The 26,199-nt window shown below is 40.1% G+C and overlaps 1 protein-coding gene across 2 annotated transcripts in view; it reads left to right on the top strand.

The window, feature by feature from the left end:
• nrg3b (neuregulin 3b) overlaps window positions 1-26,199 on the top strand; it is a 311,873-nt gene that overhangs the window by 135,271 nt on the left and 150,403 nt on the right. Inside the window, exon 2 of one of the 2 annotated variants that reach the window (XM_049563548.1) lies at window positions 7,319-7,451. In XM_049563548.1, coding sequence (XP_049419505.1) covers window positions 7,319-7,451 — 133 coding nt within the window. Of the gene's footprint in view, window positions 1-7,315; window positions 7,452-26,199 lie in introns of both variants that reach the window. The other variant, XM_049563547.1, reaches the window with a different exon arrangement.

Below are 26,199 nucleotides of genomic sequence, written 5' to 3'. Positions count from 1 at the left end.
TAATGCTTGAATCTCTTGTTTGATATACATTTTTCTCTGAAATTTTTTGATTAATTTATTAGTTTTAACAGAACAGAATATTCCCTGAAACAGGACTCCACAAATAATATCACAGTTCTGCGACAACAACCCACCTCACTTGATTAAACACTTAGATACAATGCAACACATGTCCACCTTTGTATAAAAGTGTCCATTTTCACTTGCAGTAATTTGCTTTATTGTGTAAACCCATTAGAGTCTCTGCAACCACAGAGTTATGGTTGGTGGTTTTGCATCCTTCCAGTACATTTGACATCATTTTTGATCAAATGATTTTCATTTTTTTGGGGCTGGCAGATGCAAGCCATATGTTTGGCACCTTTTTCATACAGTGCGAAAAAGGAAGGTGTGCTCTAAACCTGAATCAACAGCCGTCTGTGTAAAAAATATGTTTTGGGTTTTTATCACGGCTTGAACCACAGTGTGCAGAAACTGATCATTTACCCTCTTCGTTTTAATAATGCACTCCAGTAATGAACTATTTCTCCATTTCTCCTGCAGCAGTGAGTCAAGTGCTGCTTTAGAGAAGAGAAAGTAATTTCCAAACCATTGTGGCAGATGATATAGTCAGGGCCAGTGCGTTGTCCATACCCTACTGCGCTGTATATTCCTCTGAATATGGTTCTATCCAAAAGGCAGCAGTGCATGATGGGTAAGCAATCAGCCGGCTCTCTCAGGACTTTTCCTTTACATAGTAAGGCCCTCTTTGATGTGTGCTGCAGTAAACACAGGGAGTTCTCTCCCGACCACTGTCTCCTGGGGGATAAGGCTCAGCACAAGAACGCTAATGAGCACATTAGAAGGAAGCCATAGAAGGAAAATGCTACAGTTGTAAATGGAATTGTCTCTTGTGTTGTCTGTGGCAATGATGCACTGTCTACAGTAAATGCATGTGTGCGGAGTATATACAGAATATGATGGAAGCCTCTGTAGGACAATTACATTCAGCTTTTTTTTTTTCCCCCGACTTAATGATTTAGATTTAAATCAAGGCTGCGAGAAACTGTAATACAGCAGACGCGTTATAATTAACAGTTAAAAGTAATCAAGCTTTGGAGTTAAAAGGTAAAAGTGGAGCTGTGGAACTGAAGTGACATATCCGCTGACAATAACACTAACAAACCATTACAAATGGAGCATTCGCCATTTATTCCATTAACAATAATCACGGGTCATAAAGAAGTGATGCGTAACAATCCTACCTGCCTGAAAACGGTGTTACTTCCTTGGCTGTGCCAAGGTGTGAGTGTGTAGTTTCATGCTTCTGTGTCTTGTTAAAATGATATGAATACTGTAAAGAGGAGTTTGTTACATACTACTGAATGATCAAAGTTTATAGCAGAAGGCAAACATTGGAAATGTCTGTGTTTTTCACAAGGACTCCTCAGATCCGTGCTACACTGTGCAGCATAATGTCTGACTGCAGACACTGGCCCACTTTTAGTGCGCGTTGATTGGCTGTGAATCCATAGAGAAAAACATGTAGTGCTCTGACTGATTTTTTTACTAAAAAAATATGTCTGATTAGCAGTTCCTGAAATGTTAGCATGCATTTATTTAGATTCACTAGTTTTTACTCATTTGACTTTGCTTGTTTGTGGATGTAACCTTCATTTCATGTTACAACAACAGATCCGCATGTAGTGATGAGCCACCCCCTAGAAGTAAAGGCACCTTTCAAATGTAATTCTATATTTATTTTAAGCTGTTGGACTTTTTTTGAAGATATCGATCGAAAGCGATTCAATAGCAGTGACTGGGAAGGAGCACTAGCCTCAGTATTCCTCTCAGATAACTCTGATCTCTCAAGCATCGTCTGAATCTGTGATCCCCAGCCAGCAGATTCCTTGAAAGTTACCAGGGGAATCAGCAATCTGGATTGCCTTTGTGCAGCGGGGAGAGTGAGAGACGTGAAAATGATTTCAAAGAGTCCAGAATCACGCTCCCTCTGCAGCTGCCATTTATTAGCACATTTTCCACCATGTTTTTTTTTTCCAGCTAATAGTGAGTTTCATTTCTGAGTTTCATAGAGTTTGCCAGAGGCTTGCGTTGCGAGGGTTTTATTCTGTAAAGGGCTTCATTAAGAAGCGTTGATAAATTAGCCTAATGGCAACTTGTATGTTTGTCATAATTAGTCATGACACAACATCTTAATGCTTCCTAAGAGTAAGGGACACATCATTTATCAGTCGTTACCTCAATAATGAAGATGAAGATGGCTTGATATATAAAAAGAAAGTGCAAAAATCTTCTCTAAAAAAAAAAAAAAAAGCTTTAATAGGTTTGACTGCTTGGATCTACAGCAGGGTTCACACTGATCTATTCAGGGTCAGTCGCTTGAGTGTCAGGAAATGACAAGCTGGAAAATATCACATCAAAACATACAAACGCACATTATCACCATTCTGCTCCGACACGTTCAAAAAGCTGACTAATTGCTTTATTAACTTGCTCTTTTTCTGACAGGGCAATATTTAAAGAACCTAGCGTTTCGACAGGATCCTGCTTGACAGGTGCTCGTTCAAAGTTGCGCTTGCTGTGCTGCAGATTTTTTACCATTTCTTGCCTGTCACGGTGATGAAACGGGAACCCATAAGAAATTGACAGCCTGTATTGCTCAAGGCCAAACATATCTGAAGATGGCTTGTTCCTTGATGTGGCCAACGGGGCTAAAAGAGTCAAGACTTAAGAGGTTTTCGTTGCAGATTTTTGAGAGGTAATCAGTACAGGCTGTTTGCTTGTAGACCTTGCACCTGGTGAGGAGAAGCAGAGCCTTTTTATTTTGTAGAATGACAGGTTAGAGACTTAGCACCTTCTATTCTGTTTTAATGAAATACAGAGCGTTCTAAAATGTGTTTATGGGTCAGATGATTCATTGGGTACTGGAATAAGTGCAATATTAAAAACCAAAGGGAATTTCAAAGACCAGCTATTCTCGAAATCCTTTTGCACATTTTAAGTATTCCATAATATGTTTAATTTAAGACCACTCATGTCAGCCGTCCTCTCCCCGGGTGTGAAACTGGCACATTTGCTGTCTGTAGAAAAAAGGAGATCCAATATACAAAAGGTGCTGCTGTAATGTGCCTCGGAGTTTTGTGGAAGCTTTGTCCCCCGTGAAAGAAATACACGTCATACATCATCATCATCGATTCCCAAAGTGCTGCGTCAAAGGTACCACAGTGACCTTGTGTAGTTCACATCCTGCCCCACTGCTCCGTCAACATGTGACAAATGAAATGATTGCTGCACTTGCACTGCTTTTTATACAGAAAAGACGGCGCAGTAAAAGTGGATCAGCAGAAGCCTTCTTCACTGGTTCTTTGAAATAAGATAAGGTGACAAGTGGAGAAAATAAAGTTTTTGAGACATTTCAGCACAGATAAGATTACTCGCGACACAGGTACCAAAAGGGTGTTTGGTATCCGCCTGACCTTGGCTTTTGTAATGTAAATATATCAATGGTTAGGCTTACAGCACAAAATCAATTTCCCCTTCTGTCAGAACAGCTCTGCTTCATGTGCTTAAACCCAAACCAATGACCTAACACAGCGGCCTTCGTCTTTGTATATCAAACATACTGTATCTCACATGTGGTCACTGCTGCTGTGTGAATAATAGATACGAGGGACTTTAAACGCCGTGACAATTATTATCAGGGACATGCATACCACAGGGGGACGTTGTGTTCTATTTTCTATTATTAAAGTTGCATCTTGGAATAGATAACCTTTTGAACATTCCACTCTGGGAATTTGTGGAATTAATAATACAAGACGTAATCCGTGTCTTTTAAAACCTAGAAAGTGAGAGAGTCAACTTGGGTTCAAAACCTACTTTCATATGCATCACACTCTTGGGGCTGGTGTATAAGAAGTAATCCAGAAATGAGTCTAACTAGCAATCAAAAAGCATTCAACAGATGCAGAGTGTGAATGCCTTTAGTTTCATTTAAAAGCATCCACCCCAGGGATGGGCATGAATGCGCTAACACAGCAGCGTTCATTAAATGGGTTCATATTTTTGGTCAATGCAACTTATGAACTTGAGCTCGAGCATCGTTCACTCTTGTGACAGTTAACAAAGCTCATTTTACAGCACCCCATGATTTATGGCAAATTAAACAGCAGGGTCTCTGACTATCTTGTCCGCAGTGAGTCTCCTGTTTTTCTGCCTCCACTCCGGTTGCAAGTCAGAAGAAAGACACAGCGTGGCCTACCGTTAGCCATCAGCTGCACCTTTGAAGTGTAGAAACACAGTCCTGATAGCCTCTAGCTCGCCAACCCTTGGCATCGGACCAAAAAGTCAGTTGTTTTTAGTTTTACCCTCAAACAACTGTGGCCATCCATAGCCTTAGGCGAACGTGCGTTTCCTAGAATAGCGAAGGCATGAACTGACCTACTCTCCCCATGACTGGCAAGTGCTCGCTGCCTACGTTGGTTGGGTTAGTGAGGTTTAGGCATGAAGAGGGAGATTGGTTATGGTAAAAATGTCATCATAGGTCAATCAGCAGAGGAAAAAGGTCGAGCACAGCGGATAATGCCTTTGCTATCCCAGATGCAAATTCGCTACCCAGAGCCAACTGCAGTACATGAAATGGTGGCTGCACTTTTCCTGAAGCTTCCCTAAGCTTCTTTAATTGATCAAGGCATCAGTTGGTTTGGTGTTTGTTGGCCAAATTTCGTATTAAGTCTAAAACTGAGTAATTTTGGACTATTCCTATTAAGGTGCTATAATTTTGAATATCCTATCTTGTATATATTGTGTATATGTATATATATACTAACTATTACTTTTAAAAATATGTTAATATTCCAGTTCCATTGTCTGAATAATAAGAATTGCTTTCTCCAAACCATGTTGTGCCAAAAAAAAAAAAAAAAATTGGGGAAGTCTAATTATTTGGAAGTCTAATTATGGAATGGACTCTGCTGATTTGAAAATGTGTAGCTGTCTGTAGTTTTTTTTAAAAAAAAAAAAAGCCTTAAAATGTAAAATGATTAAAATGTAAAAAAAAGAAAAAGAAAAAAAAGATTTTATTTTCAAGTACAGTGCAATTGATTATTAATTTATTAATTCCCTTTCTTTGGTATCGTTGATATTCCGGTTTATCCTTTGGTTGATATAGACGATACAGGATAACCAAAAATAAGGGGCCTCAGACTATTCCTATATCGATTACTCATTGTGAGAAAATTTGTGTGAAATAATCTTTGTCTCTGCAGATGTATATTCATTCATGTGCTCTGCAGAACTGAAATTGTAACACATCTTTGAGCTATAGCAACTGTAATGAAGCCAGTGGCAGTGCCTGTGCTGGCTCACTTGGAAGCATATGAATTGCAAATTTTATGTTTTTTAACTGCTGCATAATTTGGCTCATGTAGGGTAAATTAAATTTCCATTGCATCTACAGTATACCTTTACTGCACCCTTTTTTCCACTACCAGCAACATATGATACATTCAGTGGTGGAACATAAACTCACATTGGTTTATCTTGGCTCTTAAAAGTAATCTCTGTCTGTGATTCTGTAGTAGTATATGGTAATAAGTTTTGTTTGGGGAGTTGGCGGTGGCGACGACTGGGGGCTGCAGATGGGTAGCAGGAATTCTACTTTAAAAGAAAAATGGCTTTTAAAACTTACAAAATTCTTATTGTAATCTATCAAGTAGTTCATTTTAATTTGTGAACTGAACTTTGAGCCAGCTCTTGTCACGTGTCAACATGCACTCAGTCTCCCAACATGAAGAAAGAAGAAAAATGTTATGAGCCTCTACAGTAAGTGGTCTAAATGATAGCTTCCAAAGTTTTGACTCTGACAGAGCAGAGTCATGGTTGGTCCCAAGAACACAACATATCTCTTTTTGTGTTCCCTCTGATCTCTCATCATCTCTCGGGCCTTACACGAAGAGCCCCCGGATTTATCGATCAATGGCCGTAAACAAAACATAGATTGAACTGGACACTTGGGCACAACAAACGGATTACTGACTTTTTTATTTCTCCACACGCGATTGGTCACTAGAGCCTTGACTGAAAAACGGCCATTGGCCGGCAGGAGTGTGGCGCACAAAGCACAGTTGGGCAACAAAGATGAGGCAGACTCACATGAAAGGATGATAGAAATAGGCACGGAATGACAATTAGAAGAATACAGTGTGTGATCGTGCATGTGTGTGCATTTATACGGTGTGTCAGTGTGCACAGTATAAATGGATGAAAGCAGAATCAGATGTGTAATCCAATTGTATTGGCAAGGTATTGAGCGTAATACCAGTCAATCCAATTTTCAAAGCCTGGCTACATGACGGAGTCAAAGAGCTTCTGAGTGATAATTTCAATGTTATAGTACGTGTGTGTATGTGTGTGTGCCCACACATGTGTATCCTTGTGCATGAATAAATGTCTGCATACACTAACGTGTGGATGCACACACTAGCTCACAATATTTATATGTTGCTGTGGCCACATGCCTGACAGCTGTGCATATTTCACAGGGTGGAGAACTCTGCATTGCAGTGCTTGTACATGGCAGCCATGCTCTTTATGTGAGAGCGGCTCAGGGTCAGACTCGAAGAGGAGAATTAAAGCTACATCTCCGAGCCCATCTCTCGATCTCCGCTGTCTCTTTGTAGTGTAACATTATCGTCCCGCTTCCTTACAGCTGTAATGTATTTTTGTGTTTTCTAACTGTGTTTACCAAAGCAGCAGACCAGGAAACTCACTAAGGAATTGCAGTTAAACTGCTTCATTTGAAACAAACAGCAAAACAGACACCAGGAGTGCCGTACATATGTTTTATAAAAGCAACAAATACACCAAAAGCAGTGCAACGCTGATAACAATAATAATACTAAGGCGTGTTGTTGCAGTCAATAACATGCATTACACCATTACTTTCTTTATTGCATCAGGGCAAAGTCGGAAAACCTTCAAACTGAAAATGCTAATTCTACTCAGCCAGTAATGAAGACAGTCATTTCCGAGGGCAATCCTGCCTTTAGCCCAAAGACTGTCAGAAATCAACAACTAATGAAGTCTTCTCTTTCAGTCAGAGCAGAGTGGTCATTTCAGTACAAATAAAGAAGGAAAGCTAAACTTTTAGCACCCTGACAGGATGACGCGCAGAGGCACTTAAAGAAATTAAAGAAATGAGAAACGTCCCTGTGCAAATTAGCTTTGATCTAAGTTGAATGAATGAGAGATATTTGATTTTTTTTAAACATTCATAGTGTCTAAATCTGTCCTTCCTGTCACTTTCTGTCCACAGCAGCGGCCCCCACACTCCCCAGTCTGCGTTCAGAGGTCTTCAAGCCATGTGTGGAAGACAAGGACCTGGCCTTTTGTTTAAATGAGGGAGAATGCTCCATCATTGAAACCGTGGCTGGGGTTCACAGACACTGCAGGTGAGTGTGTGTATGTGTGCGTGAGAGGCATTTGGTTTCTACTCAGCATTGACGTTTCCTCTCTTTGCCCTTCCCCTTCAATCGCTAACCTTGGGGTCATTTTCATTCAAGCTGCCTTTTTTCCCCCTCACCAGCCTGACAGTGACTGTGTTGTTAGAGTGATGAAACACGGGAAAATCCTTGTGCAAATGCACCCAAAATGCACCCAAGCTCCAGAATCACAAAGCACACCGCAGCTGATTCTCCTATCCACACCATCACCATCAAACTATACAAATGCACTTCCAAGCAGGAGGCACATGGGGAGCAAATGTGATCTAACTGTGACTTTAATTTGGTCTGACAAAACTTTTAATAGTGAAAGCAGCCTTTTTTCTCTCTGGTATGAGATGCATTTTAATGGTAGGTGAAAAGAAAGGACTCCTGCAAGATCCGTCTTTGATCTTACTTAAAAGATTTTTTCTTCTTCTTCTTCTTTTTCCCAATTTCTTTTTGCCTTTAGTTTCACTCAGGCAGTCGCTCACACCTTGAACAGAATAAATAGAGGTAACTCCTTTAAGTATAGCCTTAGTGGACTTTTCACACAGCTCATAATGTGGCAGGCCTATCTAAAATGTTGTCGATTACCTAGATTAAATTTATCGAAGACAGGAATCCAATCTTTTCTAATGCCTATGACAACCCATTTGCCTGCATTAGCAAGCCAATATCATTTATCTGCCAGCTGGTTGTGTTTCTCCATATCTGTCGGAGAGAGCAAGCAAAGTATGTTTATATAGCACTCAAACCAGAAACTACAAAGTGATATACAGGGAGAAGGGGAATATATGTCGGCTGAAGTGCTTCGCAATGTTTTTTGAGCAGCATATTCAGTGATATAAGTTTCTGTTGGTTTTACTGTAGTGCAAAAACCAGACACCAAACAGTACGCTAGGAAAGCCCGCTCATTACTAATGCTCATGTGACTGTATGTGCATTGCAGATTTATGTGCATGCACCATTCATTAGCAGGTGCAAGATCTTGCCTGGACCTTCGGTGTGTCTCTCTCCTCTTTGTATGATCCTGCATGTCTGCTCCCCCTCGTGGCACCCTCCACTTCAACCCTGCAATCACTCTCATGCATCACTTTAAAAATACATCACTTTAAAAATACATGATAAGGTATTTTCTCCGAGGGAAGAGTTGTGCTGAATGGTGCTGAATTGAAAAACAGCTCATTAGCACACCTACCTGGAATTAAAGGGGCCTAAATCTTCACCGAGAAAAAAAAAAACCTGGTGCATTATAAATGAGGCATGAGCATGAGTCAAGCTTCTTAGGAAAGTACGTCGAGCAAATTAAAGTTGGAAAAACAGTTGGAAATTGTGCATTTACTGATAATTTTCGGTCATGAAAGCAGTCAAATGGTTTAGTCAGTTACCCAGATAAATGAATTAAAAAAATGTTTGTCTTGGAAATGTAATTTTTTGTGTAAATTTGTTTGACATGATGAAACAAATACAGTTTTAGTGATAACTAGGTATAACAATGGGAAAATACATCAGTTTGAACAATTGAAAGTTTTAAGTATTAATACTCAAAAGACTTGTATATTTGATAGCATAATGATACATATATATATATTCATTCATTCATTCATTCATCTTCTAACCGCTTCATCCTCTTGAGGGTTGCAAGGGGGCTGGAGCCTATCCCAGCTGACATCGGGCGAGAGGCAGGGTACACCCTGGACAGGTCACAGGTCACATATATACATAAATATTATATATATATATATATATATATATTTATTTATTTATTTATGAGTGTGTGTGTGTGTGTGTGTGTGTGTGTGTGTGTGTATATATATATATCCACTGAATGGAGACAGTTGAGACTCTGGTAAGGATTCTGTGATAGAAAGGAGAATCAGTGTGTGTTTCATGCCTTAATATGGCCGGCACAACAAATTGGAATGTCCCACCTGTGCAGCAGCAGCAGCAGCATCAAGAAACCCTGAAGACTCGTAGCAACTACCCTCTGGGCTATAATTAGCGACAGTTGAATGACTGCATACAGCAGGACTGAGGAAAGACTGGAGGGCCTAACCAAGAGGCCCTGTCTGCTAATTTCTCCTGAGCTGAGTGCGTGTTGTTTGAAAGAATGATTACAGGTTTGTGAGTAGTTTCATTGAAAGGTTGTTTTTTTTTGACTTAGAAAAGTCCAGGCAGTAAGTCAGAAATATATTATCATTTCACTCCAAACTCACTGCCATGCCGATGTTGTTTAATGTCATCGCTATTAGGTGGAACTCCAAGCGTACTTGTCATTTTACTGGATTTGCAACAAGTAATATGAAACAAGTAAGTTTAACTTGCAGTCTGTATTAAAGCTGTGTTAAAGGATTTGTCACCACTAGGGGGCAGAAAATCCCCAACCCCAACCCAAACCCACAGTACTGTAGAAGTAAAACAGGTTGAAAAGAGGTTGTACTGAACATAAACTCCTTGAAACTAATTCTTTATTCCTATGTGATGAAGCCAACCTTATTATTCCACAAAATTATTCTGTTTTATGGAAGGAATAATTCCTTTGTACTGCAGTCTCCTAAAAACAACACAATTCCTAACATCTCACATTTATCACATGAACATGCCATTCTCTCTATCTACCTGTCGAATTAAAGGGTAACGGGTGTTTTTCAGCTGCAAACAGGCTGCAATGTAACTACTCTGGGCACATTTACACCGTCAATTTATGTCCGCTGAAAGTGCTTGTTTTTGCAACTCAGATTTTCAGATTAGGGCGGCACGGTGGTGTGGTGGTTAGCACTCTCGCCTCACAGAGGGTTGTCGGTTCGATCCCGGGCGTGGGAGCCCTTCTGTGCGGAGTTTGCATGTTCTCCCCGTGTCAGCGTGGGTTCTCTCCGGGCACTCCGGCTTCCTCCCACAGTCCAAAGACATGCAGGTTAATTGGTAACTCTAAATTGTCCCTAGGTGTGAATGTGAGTGTGAATGGTTGTCTGTCTCTATGTGTCAGCCCTGTGATAGTCTGGCGACCTGTCCAGGGTGTACCCTGCCTCTCGCCCGATGTCAGCTGGGATAGGCTCCAGCCCCCTCGCGACCCTCAAGAGGATGAAGTGGTTAGAAGATGAATGAATGAATGAATGAATGAATGAATTTTCAGATTATTATTCCAGGTGTCAGTCAAGATTTTGGAAAGATCCCTACAGATAGAAACCTATTTGTTAAATAGTAGGATTCCTCTTGTTAAACCAGAAACATACCTATAATCACCATTGCCAAACCCACCAGACTCCTTTTACATAATCGGTAATATTAGCGTGTATGGAGTGAGCATATTTTCACATCTAACTGGGTGAATTAAGGGTTTATTTCAACCAAATCAGTTGGTGATTGCTGGAACAGTGGAAAGACGAACCAAGATGGCTTTTGTTAGTTTCATTTTGTTTCTGTCGACTTTGATAGAATTGAGTTTTACAATAACAATACTGTTGTTTATTTAAATGGGGTCTGGTGAGTTTGACTATAGCAGTTTAGAAGTTAAAAAGATCTTACTCTGTAACCAAAAGGTCTGTCTCTGTGGGAATCCTTTCCATAATGTTGACACACACTTAAAATAATAATCTGAATATGTTAGTAAACATGCACTGTTTGTGGCCTGTTTCGCCACTGCTGGCTGTAGCGCTCTTGCTCCATACTTGAAAGATTTAAAATATGGTTTGTTCTAATTAAACACTTAGACACAGAAACATTGGAAAATAGGGTCCAGGTTGGTTAAGTCCATGAGTCACTCATCTTTTTCCTTGTTTCGTCCACCAACTCCTGATGAAACTTTTTAATCTCTTTTTGGCTTGCTAAATGTTTAACTCTCCATGCCAGCCATTTGTTTACTTCGGAACTTGGCCATTTCATGCTGGGAAGGTAGCGTACAGTCAGTTTGTGTGAGGTTGTTTACTGAAAATGGCTGCCCATGGTTTTATTTTGTGGGGGGGGGGGGTTGAACCATATGGACTGACAGACCAAAACCATGAGCTGAAAGCTGCAAATAGCACTAGGTTTGCTGCTGTGCTGTAACTGTATTCATACTTCCCTGTTCACAGTGTTACCCTCTGTTCTTCCTGTCAGTGATACTGTATGTGGTGATAAACCCAGATATTGTCCATCCACAGCTAACAGGGAAAAAGTTGTTTCTTGAAGAAATATAAGGCAGACGATTACACCGAGGTTTTGGGTGGAGATTTTCCTGTAGATCAATCATCCCTCCAAGCAATGCCGGATCAGCGTCCTCATGACAATAACTGCTGATCTCTTCAGTCTTTCCTAAAGTACAGAAAAGTACAGGTTTAACGATCCCTGCCTCTTTTGACGTCATCTTCTCCTCCAGGCCACAGTGCAAAGAGCATAATAGATGGTTGGATTTTTTCCAGTATTAGACAAGCTAAGATGTCAGAACAATCTTTAAACATTTGAATCGTTGGATGAGAACACAGTTTTGAACCTGGGAATCAATTTATTTTGTTATGAAACATTTCCTTCGCCCCCACCCCGCCACCCCCCTCCCCCCTCCTGCCGGATGTTCATGTTTGCCAATGCTAATAAGGCTCCCAAAATAAACATGCAAATGTGAGTTAAGACCTACTTCCACATCAGTGCTGTGGCTTCTTAAACACTAAATACCAAAAATGTACAAGAAATCAAAGGTCTTGTTTTAATTGGGGCTCACAAGTAGAATCTCCACTGTATTGATAAGTGGAGTGGAAAGTACATCATTCTTTATCACAATTTTTTAAGGTGTTACTTCTGTACCCTGCCAAGATCCCCCCAAATTTTTGTCTCGCATTAGTAGAAAATGGCAATAAAACAGCAGATTTAGTGGCAAAGGCAAATTCTAAATGTGCTAGAATATTTTTGAAATTATTTCAGTCAGTATGATTTAAACTGTCTCTAAATTCCAAATTTAAGGTATAGTCATCATTTACCGTATTTGTCAACTTGTACAACTCTAGTGAAGCGTGATCCTGTCAGCTCCTTCAAAGTGTGCATTGTATTTCATCATTCTTTACCTGACAGTTGTTGCCTCCTTTGTCCCCTGAGTCTCCATTACTGTTACAGTATGAATCAAGTTCTTATTGAAAAGCATCATATCAATGCAGAGTCTGCTGACTTCATAGAAGTCTAAAAATAAAGAGCTGGTGTCATTTGAAATATTAAGCATCAGTTGTCACACACAGCGCAAATCATCAAGAACGGTAAATCTCAATATTAGTCCCGTGTAGATGCTGATCGATATCAAATCTGCCCTCGGGAGGAGGAGAAACATGATTCCGACATGCACTCCTGATAGCAAAGGAGAGACTAAGATGATGACACACTTTTCTTTGGCTCCGGGTTGTCAGACTCACTGAGCGCGCAAAAGTAGAATGCACATATTCTCTGAAAATATGAAAAAGCCAAAGGTGGAGGAATACATTATCAGGAGGTGTAGTGGAGCTGGCCGTCATACCCAATCATGTCACCTGTTTTCCTATTCTTGTGTTCAGCACCACAGCACTCAGACAGTTTTGTGATGGGGAGTCTGGAATAAAAACAGCCACGAAAGCTTCTCCCCAAGGGCAAAGAATGTCCTTGTGCCAGAGGTAGAGAATCACCATGGGCGAATATACGGCACCTTAAATTAAATTAACATTTGAAGAGATAACACACGTTCCTGTGATCCTATGAGAACTGTTGCCCGCTGGAAAAGCAGCTTTCTGCAGCATCATAGTCAAATCATAGTCAAATTATTAAGTACATTTAATTGCTTTTAGATTCTGTTGGCAAGCAGTACATTGTTGCTACAATATTACAAAGTGCAGTCGTGCCTCTAAATGATAAAAAGTCAAACTCAAGTTCAATTCGTTGTGATTTAATTTGTCCTTGGTGCTTTGTTTTTGACTTGTAGTGTTACTTTTTCAAAATTGTACCAAAAAACAAAAGTTCAAAACCAACTGTCTGTGTTGATTTGATTGGTGCAGTATCTGTGTATGAGGGCACTAAGCTTAGTTAGTATTGCTTTACTTCCAAATGTCACATACTGTTAACCAGCTGAGGTACATGTCAGCTGTTGTCCCATCTTTGATTTGAGCACTCCCTGCATTACTCATGTGACAGGGTCAATTATACAGCAGTAACATGTGTAACAAACTCAAATGTACATTTGTAATATTAAGTATTATAATTACACAAAATTTGTTCCAGTTATTATTACCTGACACCCTTAGGCCTCCACAGTCAATATATGGAATATATGGTACTTCTGTACCCCTACGTTCACTTTTGGGGGTACCCCGCCTATAACGTAGTGTCTCCCGCCTTTTTTGTTTTCACCTCTTACTGTCAGGTGTGTTTCCTGTGTTTTATTGTACTGAATTGGATGTAACATGGCCGCCTTTTGCTGTTGTACTCCATGGGAGATGGGCTCGAGCTAACATGGTCGTAATTGAAGGGGGATTTTGTTTTTACCTCATACTGTCAGAGTTTTCAGGAATAAACGGAGATCGTCTCTAAAGACATCCACAGTCCGGGCCTCGTCATATCAACGCAACGCAGACAACACTTAAGTCAATCAGTTACACTCATACATTATCATACATTACTGCCTGTCATGATTTGAATTGCAGGGCAGTGTACGAGTTTTGATGGTCAGGGTGATGAAAGAGATGCAGCTAATTCTAGCTACACCCCCTCTTCTGTGTTATGTATGATAACCTGAGTGCTCAGGAGCTGTCTGTGACTTATCAGATGTCGAAGCAACATGGGCAAAAAGTACTATTTAGTGGGAAACACTACTAACATTAGCAAGCTACGCCAACTAATACCCTTTCTCTACCCAAATTAGCGTGTAAATGCAAGTTTTTTTAAAGGTCAAAGCTAAAAACAGGCAATGGGGGTCTTTTCCGTAGCTAGTAGACGAGTATGCCATGTCATGTTCAACATCAGGAACCAACAGAAATCAGGGTTAGTAAACAGTAGCAAATTTGTGGCTGATATGACGAAGAGTTGTAGAGGTGACCAACAGTCGCAACATAAAGGGGCCAAATTAGCACGTTCATCAGGTTGTCATGTTTCCACCACTGCCAATCGGAGCTGGGGGCGATAAACACCTGTGACTACTGCAGAGTCATTTGTCTCCGGAATGAATGCTAATCGTAACCTTTCCCACTAAAGATAAAAACCAGATGGTAGCAGGCGTTAGCGGGTTTTTTTGTCTAGTGTGAAAGGGGCTGACCTTCTACTTTCCAATCAGATGTTTTAATCACTATGCGTTCTTATTGACAAAGGGGAGAAAATCTCTCATACCAACAATCATTTTCCAGTCAGTCTCCACTACAGAAGTTGACAATCCATCTCCTACATGGATGTACAATATGAAACTGACTGGACTCCAAAATGGCACCCATTTACCTGAATGAAAAAGTGCTCGCCTAGCACATGAGCCCAAAAAGTTTTCCCACTTTCTGGTTTGCTTTCACGTTGTGTGACTCTTGATAACACATGTTCCTGTGATCCTATGAGAACTCTTGCCCAGTGGAAGAATTCAGTACTTGAGGAGACAAATGGAACCTGCAGCAGACTGTCGGGACACTTCGGCTGTGCCAGTACAACATGGATCTGCCAATGCCTAACAGTGCCATAGAGGACACAGCTAGCTCCACAACTGTCACTCCATGAATAATGGTGCATGCTGATGGTTCTGGGTTGAATCCCAATCAGAACACACAGTCACAAGTGTATTTAGTTATGACTAAAACTTTGGATTTAGAATATTTTTTTCTCCAGTTGAAGGATTTAAGTTAGAACGGACCAACATATTATCTGCAAAGATTTATTCATGAAAAACACCATATGTGCCTTTCACCATGACCTTTTTATATGGTCTTTATAGGTGGGTGGTACAAGGGTGAAATATGGTTATTATAAACACCAGGATTTCAGTGTGGCATAATTGCCTCTGACACAAACCATATTTTTCCTTTATCTTCCACTTAACCACTTAAGTTAACGGCAAATCGACAGAATATGTGTGCTCTGTGTGTTTCAATATGTTTGTAAAAATAGCAACAGTTCCATGTGGAGCTGTTTAGAGGTTAATTGGTGGTGCAGCGAGTAATACATTGGATTGGTTAGGTCTATATGTGAGGTCTGTGAATTACAGGAGGGCTTGTGTGTAATTCAGCAAAGCAGAGCTTGCCAGAGCCACTTAAAGTCCTCTGAGAGTCCACAACAAACTAGAACCTTACGGCCTCCGATAATATCTTATGGAAATAGCTGTGATGTAATTGATCATTCTGCATGGATGCCCTTCATTCAGCTCGGCCCTTATTGATACACACCCCACCCAGAGTAATGCTCTTTCTGCAATTTTCTATACAATTATTTCTAGCAGGTTGTAGTTTAAAAAATATTGGACCTGTTCAGTGATGCAGGTTTTGACTTTGATGTGAGGGCTCAGCAGTATCAGCCTGACATGTGCTCAGCAAACCAAAAGCATGCAGTTAGCCACGGTTGGAGGATGTTGTAGAATATATTAGTCAGAATGAGGGTGCACTGCAGCTTTGGCCCGCCACCTGCAGCATTGTGTTGTGTTTCGGTGTCACACAGCAATGGTTTTAACATCCAGGCATTGAGAGCGCTTTTCTCAGGGCATGCAATACAGCAAAATGTAAATTCTCAATTGTTGTTCATGGATTTGCATGATGTGGATGCTCTTTGTCATTGTTTATGTACACAAATAACACCTACTTATCTACAGAACGTCAGTTTTATCAAACAGATATTCTTTCTGCAGCGACATCATTCCACATCCTGCAAAATATATGTTTTTTTCCTGGCTTAAATGGAGACGATTTCTCTTGCAGAAATCAGTAGGAAAAATGGTCTTTCTCTGCTGAAAATACTTTCCTCCTTTCAACAGAATGTTTCCTAACTTGTATGGGCATTGTATCAACAACACACTACACAGGGGCTGGCTTGTGTTGCACAGATGATGCAAAGCTGCTGCAAGTTTGCTTTATAGTTGTAACAGCTTGATGCCACCTTGCCAAAGAGAAACATAAAGAGGGAAAACATGAATTGGACCTTGCATTGTGTGAAGTAGTACTATTTTTTTGCAATGCACAATATGGGTTTTGAATAATTTTCCCTCTGATTGACATGTAAATCCTTAATTAATTAATTAATTTAATAAAAAATGCATTGCCATTCCAGATGAAGTTGAGCAGAGGGTTGCATGAGATTTAAACAGGGTGCATGTTGCATTTTAAGGAGTTATTTTAACAACGATAGTTTATTGTCTTAATTTTCGCTGATAGGATATTTGAATGCCTTTGTGTTAATGTTATGCATCTCTTTGAGGTTCTGGGTTTATTTGTAGTTGCTTTACATCTCTTTGTCATCATTTTGTATCTTTGTAGTTGTTTTGCGTCTCTTTTTAGTAGTTATGCATCTCTGTGGCTTTGAGTCTCTTTGTAGTCATTTTTGTGTTTCTTTGTAGTTTCCCTTTTATGTCTGTGTTTGTTTTGCCCCTTTTTAAGTCATATTGTGTCTCTTTGTGGCCGTTTTGCATCTCTTTGTAGTTGCTTTTCTTTTCTTTGTTGTCACTTTGTATCTCTTCGTGTTTGTTTTTGCCCCTTTTCGTAGCTGTCATGACTCTCTTTGTGTCTCTTTGCAGCTGCTTTGCATCTCTTTGTAGTTGCTTTGCATCTATTTATGACCTTTTTATGTCTCTATGTAGTTGTTTTATGTTTCTTTTGGAGTCTCTGTCTGGTCTCTTAAAGTGTCATTTTCCAGGTGAAGGCCAGGGGTGCCCCCTCAGCCTAATCCCATCCATGGATATTGCCATTATCAAAGACTTTGTGGCCTGAACATGAAATTGGAAACATCTTTAAAAGGCCTAAAATTGAGTTTAAAAGGCGAATATGAAGATCCTCTGATTAACAGAGTTTATTTTTGATGAAATGGAAATTTTTATCACTGCAGATTTGACTTTAATAATAGGTTTAGTTAAAGTCACTGCAGATTCGTCCGGCCTTTTCTGTCAGCACAGCACAGTCGTTTTAAGTTTCTTTTTGTTATTCTTTTGCATCTTTTTGTTGTAGTTATGCATCTGTCTGTGGTCTTGGGTCTCTTTGTGGTCATTTTTGTGATTCTTTGTAGCTGTTTTTTTTGTCTGTACTTGTTTTGCCCCTTTTTTAGTCATATTGTGTCTCTTTCAAGTCTTTTTGTTTCTCTTTGTGGTCGTTTGCATCTCCTTGTGTTTGTTTTGCCCCTTTTCGTTGTTGTCATGACTCTCTTTGTGTCTCTTTGCAGCTGCTTTGCATCTCTTTGTAGTTGTTTCACATCTCTTTATGGTCTTTTGTGCCTCTTTGTAGTCATTTTATGTTTCTTTGTGATCATTTTGAGTGTCTTTAGAGTGTCATTTTACAGGGGAAGGCCAGGGGTGGCCCCTCAGTCTAATCCCATCCATGGATATTACCATTATCAAAGACTTAGTGGCCTGAACATGAAATTGGTAACATCTTTAAGAAGTCTTAAAATTGAATTTAAAAGGTGGCTATGAAGATCCTCTGATAAAGGGAGTTTATTTTTGATGAAATGGAAATTTTTATCAGTTCAAATTTGGTATTAATTATAGGTTCACTTGAAATCAACGCGTATGGAATCACCCGCCTTTTCTGTCAGTACAGAGCCGCACCTATTAGTGACAATAGAGATAGACATTTAGCTTTTAGCTTTTATTCTCCTCAGCATGGAGGATGAAACACTATCCACAGTGTGTGTGTCTTTGTGCTTGTGTGTGCATTAAAAGCCTGGCAAAGCTCAAGGTAGCTCGTGTCTGCTATTACCATGGTAACTTCTTCCCTCATTAGTGTGAGGCCAGGAGCAGTGAAAAAAAAAAAAAAAAAAAGTTGTTGACTCACTTATAGTGCGCCTGCCATGGCAGTTACATTCAAATGCTCCACCACTACTTATCTTTTGCATTATACATTATATTTGTGCATTGATTCTGATTGATCAGACATTAAAATAATTGCCACCTAATGGCATGAATGACTGTTGTTGTGAATAATTCATGGGAAAATTTGCACATTTGATTGCTGCTTCCGATGCTGACATAAGATATTGGATCATATTTAAATGAGCATTGATTTGTTTTATGTCTGTTCCTTCAAAACCCATCTGTGCAGATGGATAACTAGTAAAACCAGTATTTCATAAGCAGAGTGCTCACACTGTGTATGTGTGTGTGTTTGTGTGAATCCAGATGCCTTAGGGGACATGTTCATCTACCCTGATGAAGAAGCACATGAAATCTAACAAAAGGAACAAAAAAAGCCCCTGCAATTCTTTGGTCCCCATGAGGGAAAGAGCTATTTCTATTGGTAGTTTGCTGTAGGGTTAAGCTTAAGGATAGGCTGAGAGTGTCTGTGTGCGTTTGTCTGTGTCTCTGCGTGCCTGTTTATGTTTTTTTTCCCAGGACCCAGGAGACGTTGACAGCAGTATTAACAGAATCTGATATGACAAAATGAATCATATAAATGAAGACCACAGCCTCTTAACTTTCCCTTCCTGTTTTTCTTCCTCTCATCTTCCTTTTTCTATGGGGAGCCTGTTCAGCGATTAAATTGTCACTGCACCGTCAGACCTTGACAGGCTGCACTAATCCACGATGCTGTCGCTCCTCTGCTGATCCATCCTGCTAGGGAGGACGTTCTCCAGGCTTAAAGCCAATGGGCCATGTCCCCCACTACCCCACCCAGCTCCTGTATTAAAGCAACACAATTATAAATGTGGGAGCAGACTTACCTGTTGGCAACATCCCATGACAGACCCATCATCTTGCCTCGGAGCTGAGTACAGTCGGCACATTAAGTTTCTAATCCAAGTTAATTAATCGAAAGAAAATTTAGGCGCCCTGAATGTTAATTTATATCTCCTCCTTTTCAGCAACAAGGGGACGGTATATTTCCATCATTATCTCCTTATATATTCTTCTTAAGAACATCTGCTAGACAAACATAATTACCGTTCCTGCTACTAATAACATGCGCACTACTGTAACCACATCACTAATTTCTCCATCCATACTCGACGTCACAGTTCTTTCAAGCTTTATATTCCACATTCTGCACGCTCGTCACAAACACTGCAGATGAAAGACTCATGTGTCCATATTCAGCTAACAAAGGCAGCCTTAATGAGCATGACATAGATGTGTTGTCAAGAAAACCCACTGTGCCTGGAGAGAATTAAATCTTCAGCAAGGTGTTGCTCTGTGATTTACAGTTCTACATATCAGCTATTTTTAAAGTATATTAAATTGCTTTTTGATTCCACTGGCAATAATACATTCTTATTTAAGTATTTCAAGGTGCAGTAGTGTCCATAAATGATAAAAAGTCAAAATGAAATTTAATTTATTTTTCTCCAGAATCATTATACTGTGTCCTTGAAGGGTGTTTTTGACTTGTGAACTTACTTTTTAAAAAATGTGCCACAAAGAAGACATTAAAACTGACAATGTGTGACAGTGCACAATAATATTGGCAGATAAAGGCTTTAAAATGAAATACCAGCATCAGCCTGAAATAAGCAATTCTCTTGATATGAAAGGCAGACAAGGAGACATTTTAATTATGCAACTCTAACTTGTCAAAATAAGTCAGATTTGTCCGAGTTGTGGCTAAAATAGATACGGCATGTTTTACATATAACCTAAGTTAGAATAGTTTTCTTATTTTGCTCAGTGGTTATGCACATTTTTTAAAGAAAATAGTATTTTATGGTCATTAGGGTATAATAATACATTGATTCCACCACAGGAGAGCCTTCATGTTCTCTGCTGTTAGGTGGAAAACAATATGTGCATATATTGGCATTGACCATGATGCCTTGGGAAATATCAGCAAATCAGATATTGGTGAAAATCCATTGTTATGCATCCCAAGTTGGTGCAGTATGTGTGTTGTGAGGCACAAAAGCCCAGTTTCCACCAAACACTCTTGGTATGGTACCTTTGGAAGCAAAAGTAACCCTTCAGACATGGTACCTAGACCCTTGCGTTTCCACTGCAAACAGTACTCTTAAATGTGGGCGGGGTTGTTGTCACTCACTGCTCCATCCAGCACTCACTGTATTTCCTCATTACTGGTGACACAGATGGAAGTCTGCTACTCGTGTATTGTCCACAGAACGAGGCTGCACGACCACATTTTTAGAACAAAATTAAACAGGCTGCAGTGAGAGTCTCTCTCCATGGGATATTTAAAAATGGCAGTTTTGTGTGTTTAATCCTTCTCAGGCAAGCTCAGGGGTTTAGTGTTGCTGGAACCCACAGGAACAACGCTCCACAACGCTTTTTATTTTCTCCAAGTGAGGATCAGAATACATGCAGTTCACATAATCTGGTCGAAATTAATGTTTATAAATGCTTGAAGATCCACTCATTACTAAACCTGTATGTCATATAAAATTACATTAAAATATAAAGTAGTGGTCAAAGTTGTCACAGTGAAATTTAAGGTGTGCAGATGGATTCATGTTGTCGCGTGCACTGAGTAACATTACAAGTAAACATTCCACCTTAAAAGTCGCCGGCAGTTGGCCCAGTGTATTAAGTTTTTTTCTCAGTTTACAGCTGCTGCAAGAGGCAGCAAAACGTCCTTTCAGATAGGTACAGTTTACTAATAAAACTCTCCATGGTATGAACAGTGGTTACATGAGCCTCAAAACCAGCCACAACTCAGCCCTGAGCAGAGTGACCGTGTGCTATTGACCAATCAACAGACTGCAGTGTTCACAGCTCCACCTTTTAGTACCAGATCTGTGTGCTAGGTACCCCAACAGAGGGGGGACCAAAGATGGGGATGGTACGGAATGGTTCCACTGGTACCATCCACAACTTTTCACAGTGGAAACAGAGAAAAAAAAAACGTACTAAACTGAACTGAACTCAACTTTACTTGCAAATGCACATGCTGTTAACCAGCCGGGAGGCAAATGTTAGCTGTTGTACTATCTTTGACTTGAGCACTCAGTAAATCATTCACTCATTTCTCCTTGTTGTGATTTGAATCGCGCGGTAACAAATTAGTTCTGATAGTCTGGGTGATGAAAGAAGGGCAGCTAACGTTAGCAAGACCTCCTCTTTTGTGTAATGAAAAGCAACATCTAGTACCAATAGTAATCATTATGTCAAAACACAAAAAATGGTGCATTTCTTGTTAATGTCAAGTTTCATAATCAAGACAGACCAAACAATGTTAACTTGTCATTACAAAAACTGAATGACACTTAATGGCAGCAGTCATAAACGTTTATGACATGTACATAATGTTCATGACACGTTCCTGACCGTGTCATGTCATTGTTATGACAGTGTCATGTAACTCTTATCAATCAATCAATCAATGTTATTTATAAAGCCCAATATCACAAATCACAATTTGCCTCACAGGGCTTTACATTGTACAACATCCCTCTGTCCTTATGACCCTCACAGCAGATAAGGAAAAACTCCCCCCCAAAAAAACCTTTAACAGGAAAAAAACGGTAGAAACCTCAGGAGAGACAGATGCAGGACAGACGGTAACGGTAATAGCTTACAACAACATAAATGAAAGTAATAATAATATAATTATAATTCTGGCTACTGTGGTCCAATATGTTGAAAGTATATATTAATATCTGATAGTATACATATGTGACAATAATCATATGTGTATAATAACAGTAGAAGTATGACTAATGCAGCAGGAGGCATCTGGCAGGACCACGGCAGCAGCACGACCACACACGTCACACTCTCCAGGCACCGCTGCGATATAAGTTAACCTGCAAGACAGTGGAGCACAAAGGCTCCGGAGAAGAAGCCGAGTTAGTGACATGCAGTACGGCCGAGTTAGCAAGATGCAGGAACAGGACATGAGAGAGAGAGAGGGAGAGGAGAGAAGGTGCCCGGTGTATTATAGGAGGTCCCCCAGCAGACTAGGCCTAAGTCAGCCTAACTAGGGGCTAGTACAAGGCAAGCCTGAGCCAGCCCTAACTATAACTAACTGTATACGGTTTAGAAAATCTCAATACAAATAGTTATGTTTGACCTTGTTTGCAGTGCCATGCGTTCTTTCAGCAGTTTTAAAAATGTCTCTTTTATAATGGGGCTCTATGGAGAAAATTATTTTTAGACTTTTTGCAGTACAGTGATTGGCCACTGGTACAAAAGGGCAGCAGGGCTAAATAGTGGCTCCTTATTCAGCTCTCTTAGTGCATCTGTGGTGTCCTAGGGAAACTGGCTCTCAAATGTCAGTCACAAACTGCCATGAGAGATGCTCATCCAGACTCCTGAAGCTAGAGGCAATTTCCACAAATATCTCTGTTTTGAAAAATGGGAAAATAAACTCAATAGCTGCAGTATAATTTTAGAAATAGAGAACTCAAATTTCACTTCGACTTTTAGATTATACCAAAAGACTAAAGCACAAACACTCGAGCCTTTGTGTCTGCCATGTTGCTTCTGATAGTGAAATCAGAAAATGGGGAAAAACATCTCTCAGTTCATGTTACCAGCCTAATAAATGCATGAAACTTGATTTTTTTTCCCCCCTCAACTGCCATAGAGTGTAAAACATCTCATCGCTGTATGTTTCCTTTTTTACGAAGTCACATTTCTGGAGAGAACTGTGTACAATCGCATTTGCGGAGCCAAAGAAGATCACACACGAGATGACAGACTCGGCACACATAAACACAGCATCTCTCTCTCCACTCCCTATTCCCCACATCAAATGCACGCTAAGACTTCCAATAAAGTAATGACAGAGCATTTGGATGTACTCACGACAAAGAGACTGCATTGGATTTGAAGGCGTCAGTACCGCCCCAGTTAGTTGCCTGCAGCACTTTACTTGTCATTTCATTGTAAGCCCAGCTGGTGAAGGATAACAGCTGCTTCTCATTACTGATGTTTAGACTAAATGATTTTCAGCGGTGGACACAGAAGAGAGACTGTAAAGCTACATCATCATGTTTGAGCACAGAAAACACTTAGACAGCAGACTTTGATATCTCTGTAGCCAACACGTGCAGATGGGGTCTCTGGAGGGTTACTCAAGGACTGCCTACTGTGTCTGTTACTCTGTCATCAGGACAGGAGGACCAGATAGAGGAAAGGAAGAGGGACAGGTGCTGCTTGATTGTTGTGATGTCATTTTTTGTTAATAAGAAAACAGTGGAGGATGTAGCTCCCCCCCATCTCTGGGGTACCAGATCTATCAGATTAGGAGTTCAGGTGCAGTGTAGACCTTGAAACGTGTGCTACAACTAAGGATTGTCGTCTGTACTCCACCAGAGGGAGCTGCACTGATGTCATCATTACAGGTAGAAACTTCATGAGAAAAGAGACATTTTTATATTCAGCCCTGAGGAGCTTTTGGTTGCTGCTGTGTTTGAACATATAGTTAAGCAGGTCAAAAAGCTGAGGTGTTAATATTTCTATGTATGCGTGGAGGCAAATTCTATTTACATGCATTTACATGTGTTTTTTTCCTGGAATTATTGTGAAATAAAAGATGACTAATTAGCCTTTATCAGGGAAAATGCAATAATGAGCCTCTGCTCTCTTTCCGTAATATTGCCAAACTCCACCTCTTTTATCTCCCACATTCTCCCCTGACTTCCTAATTTTTCCTCTCTGTCAGAAGCACAGCACAGTAAGGCCCTCTTTGTAGCATCTTCACCGGCTTTATCTGAGCTGCAGCTTGTACATCTTATCCTCAGAAGGGTGTCAAATAAGATAAACAGATCAGTTAGTTGGGAAACACAAGCCAGAGGATTCAGCAAAATCAGGAAAGAAGAGACCACTTGAACAAGAGATAGGAAACATTAGAATAAAATAGAAAGAATAGGTGCAGTTGGTGGTGCTTCACCAGGGTGATATTTCATCCTCAAATGATCTGACGTGATTCTTTATTTTTCCTGATATCTTCGTTCTGCTTGGCATGTTTTCGCAAGAGGGTTTACTTTGGTATTGCAGCGGGAGAACTGTCCATGTTTATTGATGGGACGCTCCTGAATTGAATTAGAATTTAATTAAGTAAAGTAGCAAATGAAAGAAGACAGAAGGAGGCAGAAGGAAATCCCATTGTTCCACCTCAACCTGTCTCAGGCTGAGATCAATTATCAAGCGACAGACTAGTTTAATCCATGTTCTCGGGGAAACAACAAGCAAACTGGGGATAAATATTCATTTGTCAATACAGATAGATGTTGATTAACAGAGCTGGGTTACAAACATTAAAGCTAATTTGGATTCTAATTTAAAAGAGAAATGATGGGGTTTCCATGGTGTTTCTCTTATTTTACCTTGAAAAACGTATTTTTTAATGACTTAAGTTTAATCACACCTTGTTGATACGCAGGCCTTGTTTCTTAATACTTTTATTTTCTTACTTTTTATTCTCATTTCATACATTTATAAAACTGACAAGCAGTGTGTCCCACAGAATTAGAATCTGCGTGTGGTGGCAGCTGACAATGCAGGTGGGAGGGTGTTGATGGATCAGCAAACTTTCCTTTTTTGTGTATGTGTGTATCTCCTCTATGAATTCATTTCTTTTCTTTGTGGGTCCTTGAATGCTGTGCAAGGGTGGAGAATTGATCAGTTGATCAGTTTGTGGTCAGATTGATCAGAGCTGATCAGAGTAGATCGATGGATTAGAGGAGCAGCTGCTGCAGAGGCAGGTGAAAGCAGACTTTTTGACCCAGCTTCTGTGGGGTGCAGTTTTGCCATTGGGAGCATAGCCAGTTTCATTTTAAGTAGGTTTTTTTTTTTTTTTTTTTTAATTTTTTGGGTCACAGCTTGTTTTATTATTTAGTGCCACTTGTCGCCCCTCCCTTTGTCCTCTCCTCACTCCATTTTTCCTGTGTTCCTATGGCAATATGGTCCTACCTGTTAAGCCGAAAGCTTGTATTTGTGTAACTTTCAACATCTGCTGGCTCAGTAAACAATAAAACAGGAGTGCTTGCCTGACTACATCAGTTGCAGGTTGCATTCCTTATCCTAGACATCTGCAGGGTTTGTAACAAAACGATGGACAACTCTAAAATGAGAGAGCTGTTGTTCTAAGAAACAGTGTTCTGTTTCTAAATGGATTAGCAAACAGTTAAGGGTGCTTTCAGACCTAGAGTTGTCTTGCTTTGGTCTGAATCAGGGACTGATTTTCTTACAAAGTTGCATAATTGCCTAGAGTTGGTTCATGTTCTCACGGCAGCATTTACAAGCGGACCAGATCAAATGTCTTGCGTGAAAAAGTTGCTCTTGATGGGTCAGAATTTCCAAATCCAGGAAGTAAACAAAATATTGAAGAAGAGTACATTTGCAAGATAAATGTGACACTTTCTAATGTCACAATGGAGGGACAACTACGCAGGTTGATTTTAGCGCTGCTCATCGTGGACTATATTGCTGTCATTGTTCATTTTAGGCAAACCATACAGTTTGAAAACGAGGCGCGGCTTGTTTAACCCAAACAATGCTTAATGCGACTGCAGTTGGTTCAGATTGAGGTCAGAACACATTCTCACCACAAACAAACTGCACCAGAGTTCCTTTATAACCGGACCAAGACCTTGTCTTCAATAAGGTCTGGTTGTTTGGTGCACACCCAAGTGCGTTCAAACCTGCCCAAACAATCTGCACTTAGGGGGCAAA

Source organism: Epinephelus fuscoguttatus, linkage group LG20 (assembly GCF_011397635.1).
Source record: "Epinephelus fuscoguttatus linkage group LG20, E.fuscoguttatus.final_Chr_v1".
In the NCBI taxonomy this organism is placed as follows: domain Eukaryota; kingdom Metazoa; phylum Chordata; class Actinopteri; order Perciformes; family Serranidae; genus Epinephelus; species Epinephelus fuscoguttatus.
Note: the sequence above shows the minus strand (reverse complement) of the source record. Positions and strands in the feature narration are given on the sequence as shown.